Genomic DNA, 20,473 nt, shown 5'->3' with positions numbered 1-20,473 from the left:
ATCACAGCCTTGAGCCCGACACATCACATCCCCCCATATGCCTCCACTTCCTGGGCCCGACACAAACACATTCCTCCATACATCACAGCCTTGAGCCCGACACATCACATCCCCCCATATGCCTCCACTTCCTGGGCCCGACACAAACACATTCCTCCATACATCACAGCCTTGAGCCCGACACATCACATCCCCCCATATGCCTCCACTTCCTGGGCCCGACACAAACACATTCCTCCATACATCACAGCCTTGAGCCCGACACATCACATCCCCCCATATGCCTCCACTTCCTGGGCCCGACACAAACACATTCCTCCATACATCACAGCCTTGAGCCCGACACATCACATCCCCCCATATGCCTCCACTTCCTGGGCCCGACACAAACACATTCCTCCATACATCACAGCCTTGAGCCCGACACATCACATCCCCCCATATGCCTCCACTTCCTGGGCCCGACACAAACACATTCCTCCATACATCACAGCCTTGAGCCCGACACATCACATCCCCCCATATGCCTCCACTTCCTGGGCCCGACACAAACACATTCCTCCATACATCACAGCCTTGAGCCCGACACATCACATCCCCCCATATGCCTCCACTTCCTGGGCCCGACACAAACACATTCCTCCATACATCACAGCCTTGAGCCCGACACATCACATCCCCCCATATGCCTCCACTTCCTGGGCCCGACACAAACACATTCCTCCATACATCACAGCCTTGAGCCCGACACATCACATCCCCCCATATGCCTCCACTTCCTGGGCCCGACACAAACACATTCCTCCATACATCACAGCCTTGAGCCCGACACATCACATCCCCCCATATGCCTCCACTTCCTGGGCCCGACACAAACACATTCCTCCATATATCTCAACTTTAGAAGAAAAACAACACCTGGAGAAGCTCCGATAAGGTTACAACTGTTTGTAAAAGCGCAGGAACCAATAAGAAGGCTGCTAAAAGTATAACCTTAAAATGTAAACCAATTGTAATGCTGTAACCTAGAGAAATGCCTTGTTCCTCTGTAACCTGACAAGTCCTGTTTACCTCGAGCTATAAAAGCAAGCGCACGCATTGTTCGGGGCCCTCTTGTATGTTGTAGAACGGAGGGACCAAGTTCGAACTTGCATTAAAAATCCTTGCCACTTGGCTTTGACTCTGGACTCTGGTGGTCTTCTTCGGGGAATAATCGGTCTGGGCATAACAATATAATCACTGCCTGGTTATATTTACCCTCATATTTACTATTTTATTTATTTACCTTTTCTTTTGGCATCTTGTTTCTAGGCTGAATTTTCTTCCTGGCAGGGTGAGGTGGCTCACACCTGTAATCCTGAGAGGCCGAGGCAGGAAGATTGTTTGAGCCCAGGAGCTCTAGGAGTTCGAGACCAGCCTCGGTAACATGGCAGAACCCTGTCTCTACCAAAAAATACACAAATTAGCCAGGTATGGTGGTGCATGCCCATAGTCCCAGCTACTAGGGAGGCTGAGGTGGGAGGATTGCTTGAGCCCAGATTGAGGCTGCAGTGAGATGTGACTGTGTCACTGCACTCCACCCTGGGTGACAGAGACCCTGTCTCAGAAACAACAAAAAATGGTTTTTCTCCCTGAAGTACCTTCTTCAGTAGTTTTTTCAGAAAGGACTGTTAATGTTAAACCCACTCTCTTTTTCTGGAAAAAAAAAAGTATGTTCCCTCAATTCTGAACAATAATTTATAGGTAGACCAGATGTTACAGTCCCCCTCCCACGGCCCTCTGACCCCAACTCTTCCAGTTTCTTCTAGACTGCCAGTGTCTGCCCCTTTGTGCCTGAGGGCCAGAAGTGTTGAGGGCTGAATGCCTTCTGAAGCAGCCCTGGCAATAACTTGACAGGAAGGAGTAAGTGTAGAAACTCCTCTGTTCCCTGACCCAAGACTGAGAAGATTCGGAGGCATGGACCTTACATTTTTCCAGACTTTCCTCCACAAGGAAGCTTCATTGTCCACTCGGTGACTGGCATAATAAACATCTTTTATTGGCTGCTTTCCCTGCCCCATATCACATTCCCACTTCCCTGCTGATGCTTCCTGCCCTCCCAAATCAGTTATCTACACTAAAATACTCAGGGTCTGCTTCTGGGACTTCAGACTAAGACACTGCATATAGAATTATCCACGAATGGACTTGTTCTCTCAGCACTTCTTTTTATCTTCTAATTCTGTCATGTTTCTTAATTCCTCCTCCATTTTTAATTTTTTTAATTTTTTTAATTTTTTTTGAGATGGAGTCTCACTCTGTCACGCAGGCTGGAGCGCAGTGGTGTGATCTTGGCTCACTGCAACCTCTGCCTCCTGGGTTCAAGCAATTCTCCTGCCTCAGCCTTTTGAATAGCTGGAATTACAGGCATGTACTACCACACCAGGTAGAGACGGGATTTCTACATGTTGCCCAGGCTGGTCTTGAACTCCTGACCTCAAGTGATCTGCTGGCCTCAGCTTCCCAAAGTGCTGGGATTACAGGCATGAGCCACCATGCCTGGCTGCTCCTCCATTTTTTTGTCTCCATATTTCAATAATTTCTTTAGAACCACTTCTCAGCTTTTTTTCCCAAAAATATCTGGTGTGTTTGAGTTTTCAGTTAATTTACTATATTTACTATATTCATTTCTTAAAGTTACTTTTTTTTTTTTTTTTGGGACAGGATCTCACTCTGTTGGCTAGGCTGGAGTGCACGATTATGGCTCACTGCAGTCTTGACCTCCTGGGCTCCATAGGGGTCCTCCCTCCTACCTCAGCCTCCTGAGTAGCTGGGACCACAGGCATGCACCACCAGGCCCAGCTAATTTTTTATTTTTATTTTTTGTAGAGATGGGGTCTCGCTGTGTTGTGTAGGCTAGTGTCACATGCCTGAGCACAGACAATCCTCTTGCCTCTGCCTCCCAAAGTGTTGGGATTACAGGTGTGAGTCTCCACGTCTGGCCTTAAAGTTCTTTTTCAAGTTTTCCTTCTGTTCTTTTTTTTTTTTGTTTTTTTTGACAGAGTGGCTCGGTCACCAGGCTGGAGTGCAGTGGTACGATCTTGGCTCACTGCAACCTCCGTCTCCCGAGTTCAAGAGATTCTCCTGCCTCAGCCTCCGGAGTAGCTGGGACTACAGGTGCCTGCCACCATGCCCAGCTAATTTTTGTGTTTTTAGTAGAGATGGGGTTTCACCATGTTGGCCAGGATGGTCTTGATCTATTGACCTCATGATCTGCCTGCTGTGAGCCACTGTGCCCTGCCTTAAAGTTTATTCTTTGTAAAGACAGGGTCTTCCTGTGTTGTCCAGGCTGGTCTTGAACTCCTGGTCTCAAGCGATTATCCCATCTCAGCCTTCCAAAGTGCTGGAATTACAGACATGAACCACCGTGTCTAGCCTCTATTATAATTTTAAACACTATTTTTTTATCTTTCTCTGATCATTTTATTATCTGAAATTCTTAGGGATCTAATTCTTGCTCGTGGTAGATTGTTTTCTCAAGTGTTGAAAATTTGTGATTTTGAATTCATCCTCAAGAGAACTTTATTTGCATGAGTGCAAAGGATGAAAATTCTAGACGGGGCGCGGTGGCTCACACCTGTAATCCCAGCACTTTGGGAGGCGGAGGCAGGAGGATGATGAGATCAGGAGTTTGAGACCAGACTGACCAACATAGTGGAACCCTTTCTCTACTAAAAATACAAAAAATTAGCTGGGTATGGTGGTGGGCGCCTGTATTCCCAGCTACTTGGGAGGCTGAGGCAGGAGAATTGCTTGAAGCTGGGAGGTGGAGGTTGCAGTGAGCCATGATCGTGCCACTGCACTCCAGCCTGGTGGACAGTGCAAGACTCCATCTCAAAAAAACAAAGGAAAATTCTAAAGACTTAATTTCCTCTCCCCAAACGAAACAGGTGGAGACAGGCAAACTTCCTTATCTTCTACGTTGGGGGATGGGTTTTTTTCCTGGTCCACCGTTTGGAAGATGTTTCCCTTCAAAGTTTCAGCTTTATGCAGGGATCTCCGTTCTAGCTCTCCCTCTGAGTGAGGCCCATAGCTGAACTGCCCATTCTTGCAATGTGCAGCCTCCAGTCTGGAGGGTTCCCAGACTGGCCTACGCTAGGCCACCCATGGGCCTACCTTGCCTCATGCTCATTTAGGCTCCTCTTCCTCATTGACCCTTGAAGATATTCCTTACTTTCCTCCCAGATCAACTGTGCATTTAAAGAATATTGTATTTAGCACAGCATGTAAAGATATTTGTAATGAGAGGATTTTCAGATTAGTTTTTTTAAAAAACGAGAAGTGGAAAATCCTGATGGCCTTTTTTTTTTTTTTTTTTTCTTGAGACGGAGTCTCACTCTGTCACCCAGGCTGGAGTGCAGTGGTGAGATCTCGGCTCACTGCAAGCTCCGCCTTGTGGGTTCGCACCATTCTCCTGCCTCAGCCTCCTGAGTAGCTGGGACTACAGGCATGCACCACCACGCCTGGCTAATTTTTTGTATTTTTAGTAGAGATGGAGTTTCACCATGTTAGCCAGGATGATCTTGATCTGACCTCGTGATCACCTGCCTTGGCCTCCCAAAGTGCTGGGATTACAGGCGTGAGCCACCGTGCCCAGCCCTTCAATGGCCTTTTCTACTGTCTCATGCTGATTCTGCCTATTGTGCCATTTTTCTTCCTTGGGAGTGTGCATCTTTGTCTTCTGGGGCGGTAAAGGGAGTGGTGGAGTGTGAGGTATGTGGGAAGGAAGGAGGTTGGAACCTAGTGGTTTCTCAGTCTTAGGGCAGGGGGTATCATAGAGAAGCAGTGAGGAGGTCTTCCATACCCAGACATGCCTCAGGGTGCTTGTCTCAGTGCCTGGAATCCCAGCACGAGAGTCACCTTCCCCCCCACCCCTGCCCATTTCATCAGTTATTTTAGTAGGAATTAGTTTAGCAGATGATGTTGAGAATTAGGCTTTTGGGAATGGGAGGCTGGGAAGAATGTGTGTGTGTATATAAGGGCAGGGTACCAGAAGTGGCTGGAAGCGTCCTTGAGAATTAGAATTATTAGAATGTAGAAACAGTAGAAGTATTAGACTCAAACCATCGCTCCCCACTTTCACCATTTTACAAAGGCGTAGGCTTGTGGCCAAGACCTTCATCTTTAACTGGTCCATTCAACCCTGGCCAGGACCCAAGTGGACTGTTTTTGTCAGGGCCAGGACCAGATCCTTCCTACCTGGGGTGCATAGGAAGTGTTAGTGCTCCCCTTCCTCCAAACACAGCAGCAAAATTGGCTCAGGTTGAGGTGTTTTTCCCAACTTCCCTGGAGCCCAGCCCTGGAAGCTGGATCAGGAAGCTGTGTTGTTCTGGTGTGACTCCCCCCCCAACCCCAGCCTGTATCAGCCTGCCCTGAGGCAACCAGCATTCCTGGTTATCCCGCACAGGTGGGGCACTCTAGGAAGACCAGGGATCAAGTGTGGGGGTGTAGAGGTGGCGGGGGGGTGTTTGGGGAGGGCAAGGCAGTTCATTAAGGCAGCTGCCAGGAGGTCTCCCTCCAAACTCTACAAAGCTTTATCAGCTTGGAGGTACTTCTAATACCATTTCCTTTCATTGTTCCCTTTTGGTAATTAAAAGGAGGCCAATCCCCTGTTGTGGCAGCTCACAGCTATTGTGGTGGGAAAGGGAGGGTGGTTGGTGGATGTCACAGCTTGGACTTTATCTTCCCCAGCAGTGGGGACTCCATAGCCCCCGGGCTACTTAACAGCAAGACAGTCCAGAGCTGTAGCAGACCTGATAGAGCCTTTGCAGCAGCTGGGAGCATGGCCTAGGGTGGGCGGCACCATTGTCCAGCGGCTGAGTTTCCCAGGGACCTTGGAGATACCCGCAGCCCTCATTGCAGGGGAAGGTATGGCCTTTGGAAGGAGAGCTGGCTCAGTTGTGGGAGGAAGATGCAGGACTGACTGATCCCTGCTCCTGGGGAGCTGGGGTTCTCTGTCCCTGGACTAGAAGGGCTTTGTTTGGAGGGGCAATTCAATTCAGCCAGGGGTGATCCTAATACTCCCTCCTCCACTTGCCTCTGAGGGTCCTGGGCCTGCTTTTGTTCATGCAGTGGGTTTTACCGTTTCATAGTACTTCACTGAAGTGAGTTGGAATGAGCTTTGCCCTCACCTGTGATAACCTTTTGGGAGCAGCTGAATGTACCTGAGTGTTAGGACTGGGAGGGGACACTTGCTTGGAGACCAAGACCTGGCCGTAACTGACATCTCAGTGTTCCTTGCACAGATACATCACGTATTGGCTTTATTTCACCTTTGGCTGGATGGGACCTTAGGTAGGAAAGGAGTCCCCCCCAGTGAATCTTGGGCAACAGATTCTGCATTTCATTTAACAACCTTTCCCAGAGGAGAGGGGTAGAGCAGGGGCTCTAAGGGACTTGGGGTATGCTGTGCCAGCCAGGGTTAATGGTTCCTCTCTTGGGGGCTCACACAGTGCGGAAGTCTGCCTGCATCCAGGGCCGCTGGACTCCTGTCCATTTTTTTACGTGAACTCAGCAAACATTTGCTGGACATCTCCTGGGTGCTAAGCATCTTGCCAGGTGCTGGGATTGGAGACAAGGGAGACACCCTTTGCTCTTGTGAAGGCCCTTGTGGTACAGAGTCTGGGGCCAACAAGCAAACCATCAAGTTGGCAGTTCCTGAGCATTCTCTATGTCTGGGCTGCTGTGGTGGGCACAGAAGTGTAAGACTGTTCCTACTCGCCAGTTTGGATGCAGAGGCAGGAAGGAATGAGGTGTGTGTTAGTTCCCAGCTGCTTCAGGAGGCAGGGACATGAGAGAGGCCTGGCTGGCCTGGAGGGAAGGCAGAGTTTGCCTCTTGTCTTGGGCCTGGGACTGCTGTCTCTGGAAAGGTGCCCACAGATCCCAGCTCATAGCGATTGTTACCCTTGGGCCTGGCACTGGCCAGGGGTTTCGGGGGGGAGGGCAGTGGGCCAGAAGGCCATGTTCAAAGGGGAAAAGGGGGTCATGAGGATCCATCTTTTCTCCTGCTTCAAAATGTTTTTGCTACTGCATGCCCTGACAGTCGCCACACCAGCAGCTACCTACCTGGGTGGCAATGACTAGCTCACATCTCCTCTCTGCAGATGATTCCTGCCAGATTTGCCGGGGTACTGCTTGCTGTGGCCCTCGTCTTGCCAGGTAGGTACCAAAGGGCCTCTATTTCTCATTCCTGCCCCAGGGCCATCTGGAGTGACCGCTTTCTGGGAACCAGCAGATGTGTCTGGAGCTCCCCTGTATGCCTAGCCCCAACTTAGGCTCCTGCTGGTTGCTTCCTGTGAAGGTTCCGCAGAGTTCCTACCCTTGACTTGTATTGCAGAGACCAGGTGCCTGCAAATCCCATCTCCTGTTGGGGAATTAAGAAGCATAAAGGTGGCACAGAACTGTCCTATATTGTGGGGCCACAGGATGAGGAAGAAGGAATCCAAGACTTGGATAGATGATTAGTTTTAGATGAGATTGTGGAGGTCACCTAGTTGAACCTCCCATGGTACAAATGAAGAGACCGAGGGTCAGAGAGGAGAAATGACTGCTCCAAAGTCTATAGCCATAATCAGAGGTCAGTCTTCTGGGTCCCAGGCCAACACCCTTTGCACTGCATCATACTGCTGCCCTTCCCTTGCTAAGATTCTGAGCCTGTAAATGGTGGGAGGGGACTTTTGACCTTGGGTACTTTCCAATTAGATCTCTCAGGTCAGCATCATCCAGTTGCTGCCTGCAGGTGAGTCTGGGGAAAAAAAATACACATTTATCACACTCTCTGCATCTTCCTACCAGGTGGGTCTTTTGCCAGGGAACCCAGAATGCTTAGAGATTTACTGCTGTATTTCCCCACCTGCCAACACACAGGGGCACACACACACACACACACACACACACACACACACACACAACCATGGTCAGTGAAGGAGTTAGCATGTGACGCTGGAGGAACTGACACTTCATAGAGTCTGTGCCAGGCACACCGTCTGATCTGTTTAAAATTTAACCTTAAGATATACTAGTAGATTTATGTACAAAGATGCTCATTGCAATCTATTTATAATAAAACATATGGAAACATGCTAGAAACCTAACAATAGAGGGCTATATACTATGGACATTGAGATGCAAAATATGATGCAGCCACTAAAAACCGCTTATTGGAAGTACATACAATAGCGTGACGAATTATTTACAATCTATTGAGAAATAAACAGGTTATAGGTAGTTTGCACAAGGTGGTCACCAGTTTCTGAAAAACCCACAGCTGTATGTATGCTATAAAATAAAATGGAAAGATGAACATTGAAATGTTAATTCTAATCATCGCCAAATGTTGGGTTACAGATGGTTTTAACTTCTTCATGTTTTCTTTTCTCTTTTTTGAGACGGAGTCTCACTCTGTCGCCCAGGTTGGAGTGCAGTGGTGCGATCTTGGCTCAGTGCAACCTCCGCCTCCCGGGCTCAAGTAATTCTCCTGCCTCAGCCTCACGAGTAGCTGGGATTACAGGCGCCCACCACCGCACCCGGCTAGTTTTTGTATTTTTAGTAGAGACAGGGTTTCACCATGTTGATCAGGCTGGTCTTGAACTCCTGACCTCAGGTGATCGGCCTGCCTCGGCCTCCCAAAGTGCTGGGATTATAGGCATAAGCCACTATGCTTGACCAGCTTCTTTGTGTTTTCTTCTGTATGCTCCAAATTTTTAATAATGAACATATTTTAAATCTGTAAGTAAATGTCATTAAAACTAGTAGATTTCCTGAAAAACCGTTCCTTAGTTATTGCTGTGAGTCTGGAGTCGTATATGGGAGCTGAAAGCAACAGCTTTAGTCTCATTTAGGATGGAAAATACCTCTGCACAGCCCAATTTCTGTCAGAGGCAATCTAATTTCTATGAGGCCAGAGAGATTTGAGCTGATGGTCCCCGTTGTGGCCTGGGATCACCAGCCCAACCTGTGGCCTGTCTCCCTCCAGGGACCCTTTGTGCAGAAGGGACTCGCGGCAGGTCATCCATGGCCCGATGCAGCCTCTTCGGAAGTGACTTCATCAACACCTTTGATGGGAGCATGTACAGCTTTGCGGGATACTGCAGTTACCTCCTGGCAGGGGACTGCCAGAAACGCTCCTTTTCGATTATTGGTGAGTTCTGGGCACTGCAGGGAGGAATTCAGAGTGCTGGCCGAGCTCAGCCCTGGTGTGGGGGAGGATTCCTGCTCTCGGAATAGTGTCTGAGCTAAAAGGTCACTGCTGAGAACAAGGAGAGGAACAGCCTTTCTGTGACATGTAACCCCTCTTGGCTTTCCCCGGGTCTCTTACCACGGGAGCCGCGTGGGATGGATGAAGAGAGTCTTCATCTTGTCTGGTAGTTCACTGTGTCCATTGCTCTGGGTCCCGGTGATGCCCTGGGAACGCCACAGCATCAAGGCGAATGGTGAATTGGAGAAGGTGCTTTGGAACATGTAAAACTCCTTGCCAAAGGGAAGACTCGTTGTTTTCTTGGTGGCCTGTGGATCAGAACATCGGCTTATGCTGAGGACTTCCTGTATTCCTGGAGAAGGGCTGGTCCTGTCCCTGCCATGTCCCCGTATCCCCACAATAGCCCTGGGATGTAGCTGTAGTCACCCCAGTTTTACCAATGGAGAACCAAGGCCCATGGAGGTTGCATCTTCCATCCAAGGCCTGACAGACAATAAAAGGTGGAGCTGAGGCTGGCGCAGTGGTGCACACCTGTAACCCCAGCCCTTTAGGAGGCCAAGGAGGGTGGATCACCTGAGGTCAAGAGTTTGAGACCAGCCTGACCAACATGGTGAAACCCCATCTCTACTAAAAGTACAAAAATCAGCCAGGTGTGGTGGTGTGTGCCTGTAATTCCAGCTACTTGGGAGGCTGAGGCAGGAGAATCGCTTGAACCTGGTTGCAGTGAGCCGAGATACACTCTAGCCTGGGCAACATAGTGAGACTCCGTCTTGGGGGGAAAAAAAAAAGGTAGAGCTGGATTTTGATCCCAGGCCTCTCAGGCCGACAGAACGTTCCTCTGGACTAAGGAGAGAGGATGCTTGCCAAGGTGGGGGGGGTAGGGGTGGATGATTATGGTTTGGTGACCTCCACATACTAAAAACTAATCAATGTGTACAGTGTGTGAGGGAGGGATGCCAAAAAACCTAGCAAACGTTGGGGGCCCCAGCCTTGGAACGGAGATGGCAAAGGACAGGCTCATGCTGTTAAAAGATATTCATGACACTTGTTAAAGCAACTAAGGAAGACTTTCAAGAGGGACTGCTGCTATGTGGGCTTTTGCAGAGGCGGGGAGAGGGCTCAAGTTTTTTTTTTTTTTTTTTTTTTTTTTGAGACAGAGTCTTGCTCTGCTGCCCAGGCTGGACTGCAGGGGCATGATCTCGGCTCACTGCCAGCTCCACCTCCCGGGTTCATGCCATTCTCTTGCCTCAGCCTCCCGAGTAGCTGGAACTACAGGCACCCACCACCACGCCTGGCTAATTTTTTGTATTTTTTAGTAGAGACGGGGTTTCACCGTGTTAGCCAGGATGGTCTCGATCTCCTGACCTCATGATCCGCCCACCTTGGCCTCCCAAAGTGCTGGGATTACAGGCATGAGCCACTGTGCCCGGACGAGAGGGCTCAACTTTGAATACAACAAGGAAAAGTGAAGATTTAGGGCCAAGGAGGGGAGGGTAGGGGTCAGTGGTAGAAAATTACAAAGAGGAAACCTCGGAAGTAAGAGGGATTCTGGTTAACCCAGCTTGACAGGAGTCTTGCTGAAGTCAAGCAGTCTTGCTGATCACATATTGAGGGTGGGGGCATCTTTTCTAAATCGACTCAGCAGGATTCTTATTAAAACTGGACTGAGGCCAGGCGCGGTGGCTGAGCACCTGTAATCCCACCACTTTGGAAGGCCGAGGTGGGTGGATCACGAAGTGAGGAGTTTGAGTTAAACCCGGTCTCTACTAAAGATACAAAAAATGAGCCGGACATGGTGGTGCATGCCTGTAATCCCAGCCACTCTGGAGGTTGAGGCAGAGAATTGCTTGAACCTGAGAGGCAGAGGTTGCAGTGAGCCGAGATTGTGCCTTTGCACTCCAGCTTGGGCAACAGGGCGAGACTCCATCTCAAAAAAAAAAAAAAAAAACCACAAAAAACAAAAACTAGACTGAGCAGGCCAAGGACGAGCCCAAGGCCAAGGCTTAATTTAAAAGAGGGCTCAGAGGCGCCCACTCACGTTTGGTCAGGGAGGGAGTCTTTGGCAACACCCAGACACTTTCCTGAGATCTGGGCTGTAGGGCTCCTGGGATCATTGCTCCATCAGTCAGTGGGGACTGACGCAGGGTTCTCCGTGTGCCCAGTACTGGGCTAGGCTCTGGCACCTGGCTGTAGCTATGAGCTCCCCCAATTCCTGGTCTCTTCCTGAGCCCATCTTTGCCAGCTGCCCTGACTCTGCTGGGAAACCTATCAGATGTGACATCTGGGCACTGCCATCCTTCCCATTCCTCCGTGAGCTCCTCGGGGATAAGGAACATGTCTCACTCATCTGTGTTTTCTGGTGTTCAGCTCACTGGGTTCTCTGTTGTGCTGAAGATTATGTATGTATGTATTATTGAGACTGAGTCTTGCACAGTTGCCCAGGCTGGAGTGCAGTGGCGTGATCTCGGCTCGCTGCGATTTCCACCTCCCGGGTTCAAGCAATTCTCCTGCCTCAGCCCTCCCAAGTAGCTGGGATTACAGGCGCCACCACGCTCGGCAAATTTTTGTATTTTTAGTAGAGACAGGATTTCACCATATTGGCTAGGCTGGTCTTGAACTCCTGACCTCAGGTGATCCACCCACCTCGGCCTCCCAAAGTGCTGGGATTATAGGCATAAGCCACCAGGCCTGGCCTGAAGATGTTTACAGAGTGTGTGTGAACAGCCACAGAGAAGGAGCTTGGATGACCAGAGAGGGCAGGGCAGGGTGCTGCCTGCCATGGGGACAGCATGAGAAGTGGGGAGGCTGAAGGGGCATGTGCTTCTGACGTGGAGCCCTGGGGAGGTCAGTGTGGCTGGAGCAGCAGTTGCCAAACTTCAGGCTGCATCAGGACCACCCGGAGGGCTGTGACAAACAGATCACTGGGCCCTGCCCCTGGAGTTCTGACTCAGTAGATCTGGAACAGGGCCTGAAAATTTCATTTCTAACAATTTCCCAGCTGCTGCTGCTGCTCTTAGAGTGGGTAACCAGACTTTGAGTGTGTGGGACTGGAGGAGAGTGGGCTGAGAGGCTGGGCCATCCGGTGAGGCTGCAGTGGAGGTCTTGAAGTCTGATGGGGAATTTGAGTCCATTCTGCAGGCTGTGAGGAACTAGTGTAAGGTCTTGTGCAGCAGGGAAGTGGTGAGAGGAAATTGGTTTTTTGCCAAGATGGTCCTGAAAAGAAAGGTGGTAGGTGGAGTGGCCTTGGCCGTTGTAACCAGGCAGGCAGTGAAAAGGCCAGAGATGCCCCAGGGCATGACAAATCAAGAAAGTCATCCTCAACACCAACGTGAGGGTCCCAACTTGATTCAGAGGCTGCAGCTGGGGAGGAACTGGAAGAGCAGCTGGAGAGAACCCCCCACCCCTGCCCCTGGGAAGCTGAAGACTTATGCCCTCCCTACCTTGGGTGACCCCAGATTTTGTTTAAAGTAGATTTTCCCCATTTTATAAATCACAGCAGAGCTGATACAGACCCCTACCTGTGATGGCTCTGGGGTTGTCAGTGGGAATGGCGGGTTAGAAGTGACCAGAGGAGGCCAGGTGCAATGGCTCATGCTTGTAATCCCAGCACTTTGGGAGGCCGAGGCAGGTGGATCACCTGAGGTTGGGAGATGGAGATCAGCCTGGCCAACGTGGTGAAACCCCATCTCTACTAAAAATACAAAAATTAGTCTGGCGTGGTGACATGCATCTGTAATCCCAGCTGCTCAGGAGGCTGAGGCAGGAGAATCACTTGAACCTTGGAGGTGGAGATTGTGGTGAGCTTAGATTGTGCCACTGCACTCCAGCCTGGGCACAGACTGAGACTGTCTCCAAAAAAAAAAAGAGGAAGATTTTGATGGAGACACTGCAGTGCCTGGCGTGGGGGCAGGGGCGGGGGGTGGATTGCTGTCTGGACTCCACAGTCTGTTCAGCTCTGCTGTGGACTCCCTGCCCCGAGGCGGGCTTGTAAACAACACGTACTAATACCTTAGTCCCAGGCACAGAGTTCATGTTCTGGGCTCAGAGAGCCAAGTTAGCATGTTGGAAAAGCTCCCTTCCCCTATTTCAGCCCAACTCCAGACCCCTCCCCATGTCAGGGTCCCTGGTGGGGACATGTAGGGTGTGCTGGTGCCTCTGGGCTGTCACCTCCTTCAGGAAGCCCTTTTGCCCATTCCACCTGTCCAGCACTGGGCTCATCAGCTTATGCTCACTGGTCAGTTTCCATCCCACAGAACTGGGTGGCTCTGCCCCCAGCAGGAAATGGAAGCACAGATGGAGCCACAGCCGGCGTCAGAAAACCTGTGTTGTCCTCTGCTCTCCCTCTTCACTGAGTGCTCCGAGGGCAGTTACGTGCTTTTAGCCTCCAATTCCTCATCTTTTCTTTTTTTGGAATGGATTCTCGCTCTTGTCCAGGCTGGAAGGCTGGAGTGCAATGGCATGACCTCGGCTCACTGCAACCTCCCCCTCCCGGGTTCAAGCGATTCTCCTGCCTCAGCCTCCCGAGTAGCTGGGATTACAGGCGTGCACCACCACACCCTGCTAGTTCTGTGTTTTTAGTAGAGACAGGGTTTCTCCATGTTGGTCAGGCTAGTCTCAAACTCCTGACCTCAGGTGATCCGCCCACCTTGGCCTCAGTTCCTCATCTTTAAAATGGAGATACCATGAGCATCAAGGGAGACAGGTTATCTGAAAATGTGACTGCTTAGCCCAGCTGAGTTACTGAAAGCGGCCAGCTTAACATGGGGTGTTCACTTGGAATCGCCATGCAGAGACGGGGGCTGCTGGGCCCCCAGGCATTTCCGTGAGGTCAGGGTCACTTCAGTTGCATCTGTCCCTCATAATCCACACAGGTTTGCGCTAGAGGTCTGGCCTCTCGGGCCACCGTTTTCCGGGTTTCAGTGGCCACAGAGGAATTTGAAGGGCCATGGAAGACCTGTCTACTTCAGAACCCCTCGGTGGGATTCCCCACCAGGTCACTATTTTCTTATAAACTGCTTGTCCTTGTGAAGTGTCCATTTTCTGGGAGATTGTTTGCCTAAACAAGGTTACAGATGAAACATACTTTAATGTAAATTGGTTTCATTTTCACCAAAAGCGTGCTGCTAATGTCATAGAGAATGGGTGGCTGTTTTGCCTGTTGGTGGTGGTGGCAGGTTTGGGGTGTGTGGGAGAAGAGGAAGAATTGGGGGTGGGCTGGCACTGGTGCATCAGGGCAGCCAGGGGCACTGGGTCAGGGGAGGGAGTCCAGGACTGGGGCCCTGCAGTTTCGTTTTCTGTGCACGTGCCCACCTTCTGTTCCATTGTTCTCCAATGACATCCTGCCTCCTTGACGGTAAATTGCACATCCACATTCCTCCCGAGTGCCTGTGGACCTTATTCATATCCTGGGTAAAGTGTTTGTCTGCCTATGAAGGGCCACCTGGTGCCAAGGCGAGGCCCCTGTCCTTGATCCTGTCTCCTGGTGAGGCAGGCTGCAGGGTTCGAGGCCAAGGTGACATGGCTCTTTGCCAGGCAGCGCAGAGGCCAGAGAGAGACTGTGGGAGTCCTGGTTCCTGCTCCTCTGTAGAGACTGTTCTTCCTAAGCTGCAGCTGTGGGATCAGGCTCCCAAACCAGCCAAGGAAGAGCCATCAACAGCCAACAGCCTGCTGAGTCGCTTCCCCTGGGGAGCCTTAGTTTCGGTGGCGTGGTCAGACCAGACCCCTGTTCTCAGTGTGGAGGGAGGGTCACCTGCACCAGAATCACAGGCATAGAAGGTAGAGTGTTTATTGGAAATACAGATGAGTTCCACCCTAAAGCCTAAGAAAGCGCCCAGGTCTGACCGGTTTCAGCTCCTGGCCTGCTTCTGAAGGTCCCAGGATTCCTTTTGCTCTCTAGGAGCTTACTCCTCACTCAGCGCCTTGATCACTGCATTCCACAGGCCTGGTGGGAGCCTCTGGGAGAGCTTCGCTGGCTTGTCTTGCCTGTTTGGGGTGACAGCCAGCCCCTCTTTTCCTAAGAGTTACAGCAAGTGCTAACCTGGAGGTCTGTGGCGCTCAGGGGTCTCTCCTGGGCTCACCGGCGATTTCTAACAGCTCGTTTTTCTAATGGCCCATTTTCCTAATGGCTGCACATCATCTGATCCCCTGAGTTCTGCATTGAGGGAATGAGGCAAATAAAATGCAAGACTGATCTGGAGTTCTCCCTGCATTAGTGGTTAGCACAATCTAGAACACTCCGATGCCCTGTTATGCAGCTTTGTGTTGCAAAATCAAACCTGAGTGTAGGTTCTCCATTTCCACAGTGGAAACCAGGGGTTCTTAGTTGGGGTGATTTTCCCCCCGAGGACGTTTTGGGTTGTCACAACTGTGGGGTGGGTGCTGCTGGCATCTAGTGGGTAGAGGCCAGGAGGCTGCTGGTTCTCCCACCGTGTGCAGGGAAGTGTCTGGCCCTGAATTCAATAGTGATGCAGTGGAGAAATCCTCTTGTAAACCTAGGCCTTAGTTTCTCTGTAATAACTAGCATTTAAAAAGACAGGGTAGAAAATATCAACAGTGCATGGCACATGGCAAGGGTAAATACGACATGAAATGTATGTGTGTCTAGAGTCATAAATTGTGTTGTTACTATGCTTTTTGAGCAAAAGAGTTTAAGAGCCACTTATTTAGATCCTTCCTGCTGCCTTGGTATGTTTTTCTGAATTGCAGACTTTCCTAGGTCACACGCTGAAAAATCTTGTTGCCAGACTGGACACAGTTGCTCATGCCTGTAATCCCAGTGCTTTGGGAGGCTGAAGCGGGAGGATTGCTTGAGCCCAGGAGTTCGGGGCCAGCCTGGGCAATGTAGCGAGACCCCCATCTGTACAAAAATTAGCTGGGCATGGTGGCACACACCTGTAGTTCCAGCTATTTGGGAAGTTGTGGCAATAGAATTGCTTGAGTCCGGGAGTTTGAGGGTGAAGTGAGCTGTGATCATATCACTACATGTCACCCTGAGTGATACAGACCTCAAAACAAAAACCCCAAATTCCCTTGCCATTCCTCTGCTCTGGGTGTGCACTGACTGCTCTTCGAGTCCCCTCAGCCATCCAGGGCCAGGAATTCTCCATGCCATGCAGTTCAGCCCTCACTGAAGGGCACAATGCAGCCCCACTCCTGCCCCTAGACTACTGTTTTTGGTTTGTCTCTGGGTGGGTGGGGGCTGGTTACCAGAACCTAAACCATCCCCTTCAGGAGCCCTAGTTCCTGCAGTAGGTGAAGCTCCTGGGACAGCCAGCCCCACCTCCCCTGACTGCCTGGAGCTGCCCCTTGGACTTCCCGATGCTGGTCTCCTGGGGCCCCACAGAGCAAGCCCTTCAGGTACTTAAAACAGCACTCAGGCTTGAGTCCCAGCTCTTCATCTTCATCCCTGACTAGCTCTGTGATGATGGGCAGGTTACCCCAGGGTCTGCCGCCTGAGCCGCCCCGAGCTCCGCAGCCTGTGTGGGCAGGTTCCTCTGTTATTTACTCTAGGAGGGCTGGGGCTCTCCTTCGCTCCCATACACTTCTCCTGGTTCTCTCGTGTTTGGTTTTTCTGCCGTGCTGAATTCTTGGTTTGTTCAGCCTTGCAGGCCTTACTTTTCAAACTTATAGCCATATAGGGATCTCCGGGCTCCCCTGTGGCACCTGCTCAGCTCCGCCTCCTGTAGAACGAGTACCTTGCTTAAGTGATTTTGCATCTTTGGGAGCCTCTAAGAGCTGTAGATCTGCAGCTGCAGGGCCATGCCAACCCCAGGCTGCCTGGCTGCCTCTGACGTGTTCCCTACCCATCCTCCAACCACAGTCCCTGGCAGACTTGGTCCCACCCACCCTTTCTGCATCCCCAGGAGAAGGAGAAATGCCAAGGAGTGGCTCACGGGGGTTCCTTTACCGTTTCCAGGAGGGAGCTGCCTTTGACTCAGAGGTGACATATTGGTTGAGTTACACAGTGAAGCTGAGGCAGAACTCCCTGTCCACCTGCCCTGTGAGATGGGATGGAAGGAGGATTTGCTGATGGGGAGACAGGCTCAGTGGTAATAGGACACAGGGCCCCAGACCTCGTGGGCTCATTTGTCTGCCATCCGGCAGGTGGGGGCTTCTGCTGTCGCAGGTCTCGAGTGAGGAGTGTGGAGTGGGTCCCTGCCCTGTCGCATGGGCTCACTCTGGGCTGTGTGTAGTGTTCAGAGCACCAGCCCCAGAAAAGGCCGAGGGAGGGATCTTGTCTTGGGCCCAGTGTGAATGCCGAGGGCCCTGGAGGGCTCCTGGGAGGGGGTACAACCTGGAGGTTGTTACCTGGTTGCCCCATTTGTTTGGTTTTTCAACATTTTCTTATGGAAATATTCAAACATACAGAAAAGTCGAAAGACTTCAAGATCCATATACTCCTCACTCAGATTCTACCATTACTGATAAATGAAATACAATTAAAAATAAGTTACTTGGCTGGGTGCGGTGGCTCACACCTGTAATCCCAGCACTTGGGGAGGCCCAGGCAGGCAGATCATGAGGTCAGAAGATTGAGACCATCCTGGCTATGGTGAAACCCTGTCTCTACTACAACAACAAACTAGCTGGGCGTGGTGGTACGCCCCTTGTAGTCCCAGCTACTCGGGAGGCTGAGGCAGGGGAATGGCGTGAACCTGGGAGGCGGAGCTTGCAGTGAGCCGAGATCGCACCACTGCACTCCAGCCTGGGTGACAAAGCAAGACTCTGTCTCAAAAAAGAAAAAATGTTTCTCTATGCAGTCACTTTCCAGTTGTTTTTCTTTGGCCAATTTCTTGCTGTCAGTTTGTTCAGTTTCTAAAGGTTTGCTTGCTGTAAAAACTGTTCTAGGTTGGAATGCAGAGCAAGGGAGACTCCTCAGCTCAAACAGGACAAGTTTGCTTTCATTTGGCGGGCACCTCCATTTTCTCCCAGTTGTGTTGACCTGGAGCTCTGCAGAATGTGGTTTATGGACTGTGAGTGGTCTGTGTGACTTTCCTGGTGGCTACTGCTGGCATTCAAGACTATTCCTGGAATAGACTGTGTATTTACACAGGAGAGCCCTCACCGAATTCCCGCCAGAAACAAGTCTATTTTGTGGCTCATTCGGGTTGGTTTGGAGTGTTTGTGTGTTCCAGTGTGTATGGTATGTATGGGCATGGTGTGTGTGTGGTGGTCCTCCTGCAGCCTCAGTTCAGCCCAGAGCCCTGCTGGGGACTCTTCCTTTCCTGGCTAGGAGTGAGGAGACCCTTGCATCAGCTCCCTGTTTTTGTGGCTCTGGCCATGGCAGCAACACCTCAAGTCAACAGACCTGTCAGGTCTTCTGGGCTTGGTTCCACAGACATCTTAGCCTCTTCTTGCTGAGAAGAAGCCACATTCCCCTATCCCTTCTAGGAGAAGAGAGATTTGCTGATTTTTAAGACCAACTTTACCCCTGAGTCCTATGCCCCATTCCTTCAGGACCCCAAGGCATCGTGCCCCACCTGTGGGCTCTTTGTTTTCTCTGGCTGCCCTCTCTTCTCTGGCTGCTCCTATCTTCCCTATTTCCATTAATTTCTCAGTTTCTAAGGCTTGAGACCAGGCCCTATTTTCCCTTCTGGTTCCTTTGATTCTTATGACCAATTAGTTATCTTTGAATATCAAAGACCCAGCACAAGTAGCAGTTCTAAGAAACTATGAGGCTTGCTAAGGTTTGGTCATGCTGTGAAAAATGTCTCTTGCCTGTGTTTCCTCTTTCATGCCGGCCACCATCACCCTTGTCACCCTGTTCAGCCCTTACAACTATACCATCCTCAGAGCCTATTTTATCATGTGTCTGGATCTTCAGACATTTCCGTTGTCAGCCATTTAGTGTGTGCTTATTTCCATGTGCTGTGTAAGGCATTTGACCCACACAATCTGTAAACTCCTGGATAATCAAATTCAGTAAATTTAGGCAGAGCTCATGAATCTCCATTTGAAACAAACAGCCTAGTGATTCTGATTTGGGCTGTCCTAAGGTACCATTTTATTTTTATTTTTACTTTTTTTGAGACGGAGTCTCGCTCTGTCACCCAGGCTGGAGTACAGTGGCGCAATCTCCGCTCACTGCAAGCTCCGCCTCCCGGGTTCACGTCATTCTCCTGCCTCAGCCTCCCAAAGAGCTGGAACTGTAGGCACCTGCCACCACGCCCAGCTATTTTATTTTTATTTTTATTTTTTAGTAGAGACAGGGTTTCACTGTGTTAGCCAGGATGGTCTTGATCTCCTGACCTTGTGATCCACCTGCCTCAGCCTCCCAAAGTGCTGGGATTACAGGTGTGAGGTACCGCACCCGGCTGATATCGTTTTAAATAGCCCTGCTAGGCCAGGTGGGGTGGCTCATGCCTGTAATTACTTGTACCCAGGAGCTCAAGACCAGCCTGGGTAGCACAGTGAGATCTTGTCTCTACAAAAAGAAAAAAAATTACATGGGTGTGGCGGTACATGCTTGTGGTCCCAGCTACCCTGGAGGCTGAGGTGGGAGGATTGCTTGGGCCCAGGAGGTGGAAGCTACAGTGAGCCATGTTCACATCACTGTACCCCAACCTGGGTGACAGAGCACGACCCTGTCTCAGTCATGAATGAATGGATAACACTCTCCTAGAGCACCTGTTACCAGTAACTCACAGTGTTGCCTTTTTGTTTGCTGCCTTATGATATACTCAATTGTCGCGTGTTTATCTTCTGTTTCTGCACAGGTTGTGAACTCCCGGAAGCAAGAGATCGTGCTTTTAGATTTTTCATTTGTGATTTTTTTATTTTTTATTTTATTTTATTTATTTTTTTTGAGACGGAGTCTGGCTCTGTGGCCCAGGCTGGAGTGCAGTGGCCGGATCTCAGCTCACTGCAAGCTCCGCCTCCCGGGTTTACGCCATTCTCCTGCCTCAGCCTCCCGAGTAGCTGGGACTACAGGCGCCTGCCACCTCGCCCGGCCAGTTTGTTTTTTTTTTTTTTTTTATACCGTGTTAGCCAGGATGGTCTCGATCTCCTGACCTCGTGATCCACCCGTCTCGGCCTCCCAAAGTGCTGGGATTACAGGCTTGAGCCACCGCACCCGGCCTCATTTGTGATTTTTAAGAGCCCACTTGAGGGTTATGTATCCAGAAGTTAACTCATTATTTTTAGATGAATGGAAAATGGGGAGAAAATGAGATTTTAGGGAGATTTTGTTGCTCACTTGTAAAGACTTCTTGGGGCGTTTTCTGCTGAGAGAAGGTTACG

The 20,473-nt window shown here is 50.5% G+C and overlaps 1 protein-coding gene across 1 annotated transcript in view; it reads left to right on the top strand.

Moving 5' to 3' along the window:
• The first annotated feature begins 5,653 nt into the window (after nt 1-5,653).
• The window catches only part of VWF (von Willebrand factor), a 178,977-nt gene continuing 164,157 nt past the window's right edge, over nt 5,654-20,473 (top strand). Inside the window, exons 1-3 of the mRNA XM_017883319.1 lie at nt 5,654-5,907; nt 7,143-7,197; nt 9,014-9,178. Coding sequence (XP_017738808.1) covers nt 7,143-7,197; nt 9,014-9,178 — 220 coding nt within the window. The 5' untranslated portion in view covers nt 5,654-5,907. The remainder of the gene's footprint in view (nt 5,908-7,142; nt 7,198-9,013; nt 9,179-20,473) is intronic.

The sequence above is a fragment of the Rhinopithecus bieti genome, unplaced genomic scaffold, assembly GCF_001698545.2.
Source record: "Rhinopithecus bieti isolate Rb0 unplaced genomic scaffold, ASM169854v2 scaffold_13342, whole genome shotgun sequence".
Lineage (NCBI taxonomy): Eukaryota > Metazoa > Chordata > Mammalia > Primates > Cercopithecidae > Rhinopithecus > Rhinopithecus bieti.
This window is presented reverse-complemented; position numbering and strand designations above follow the sequence as displayed.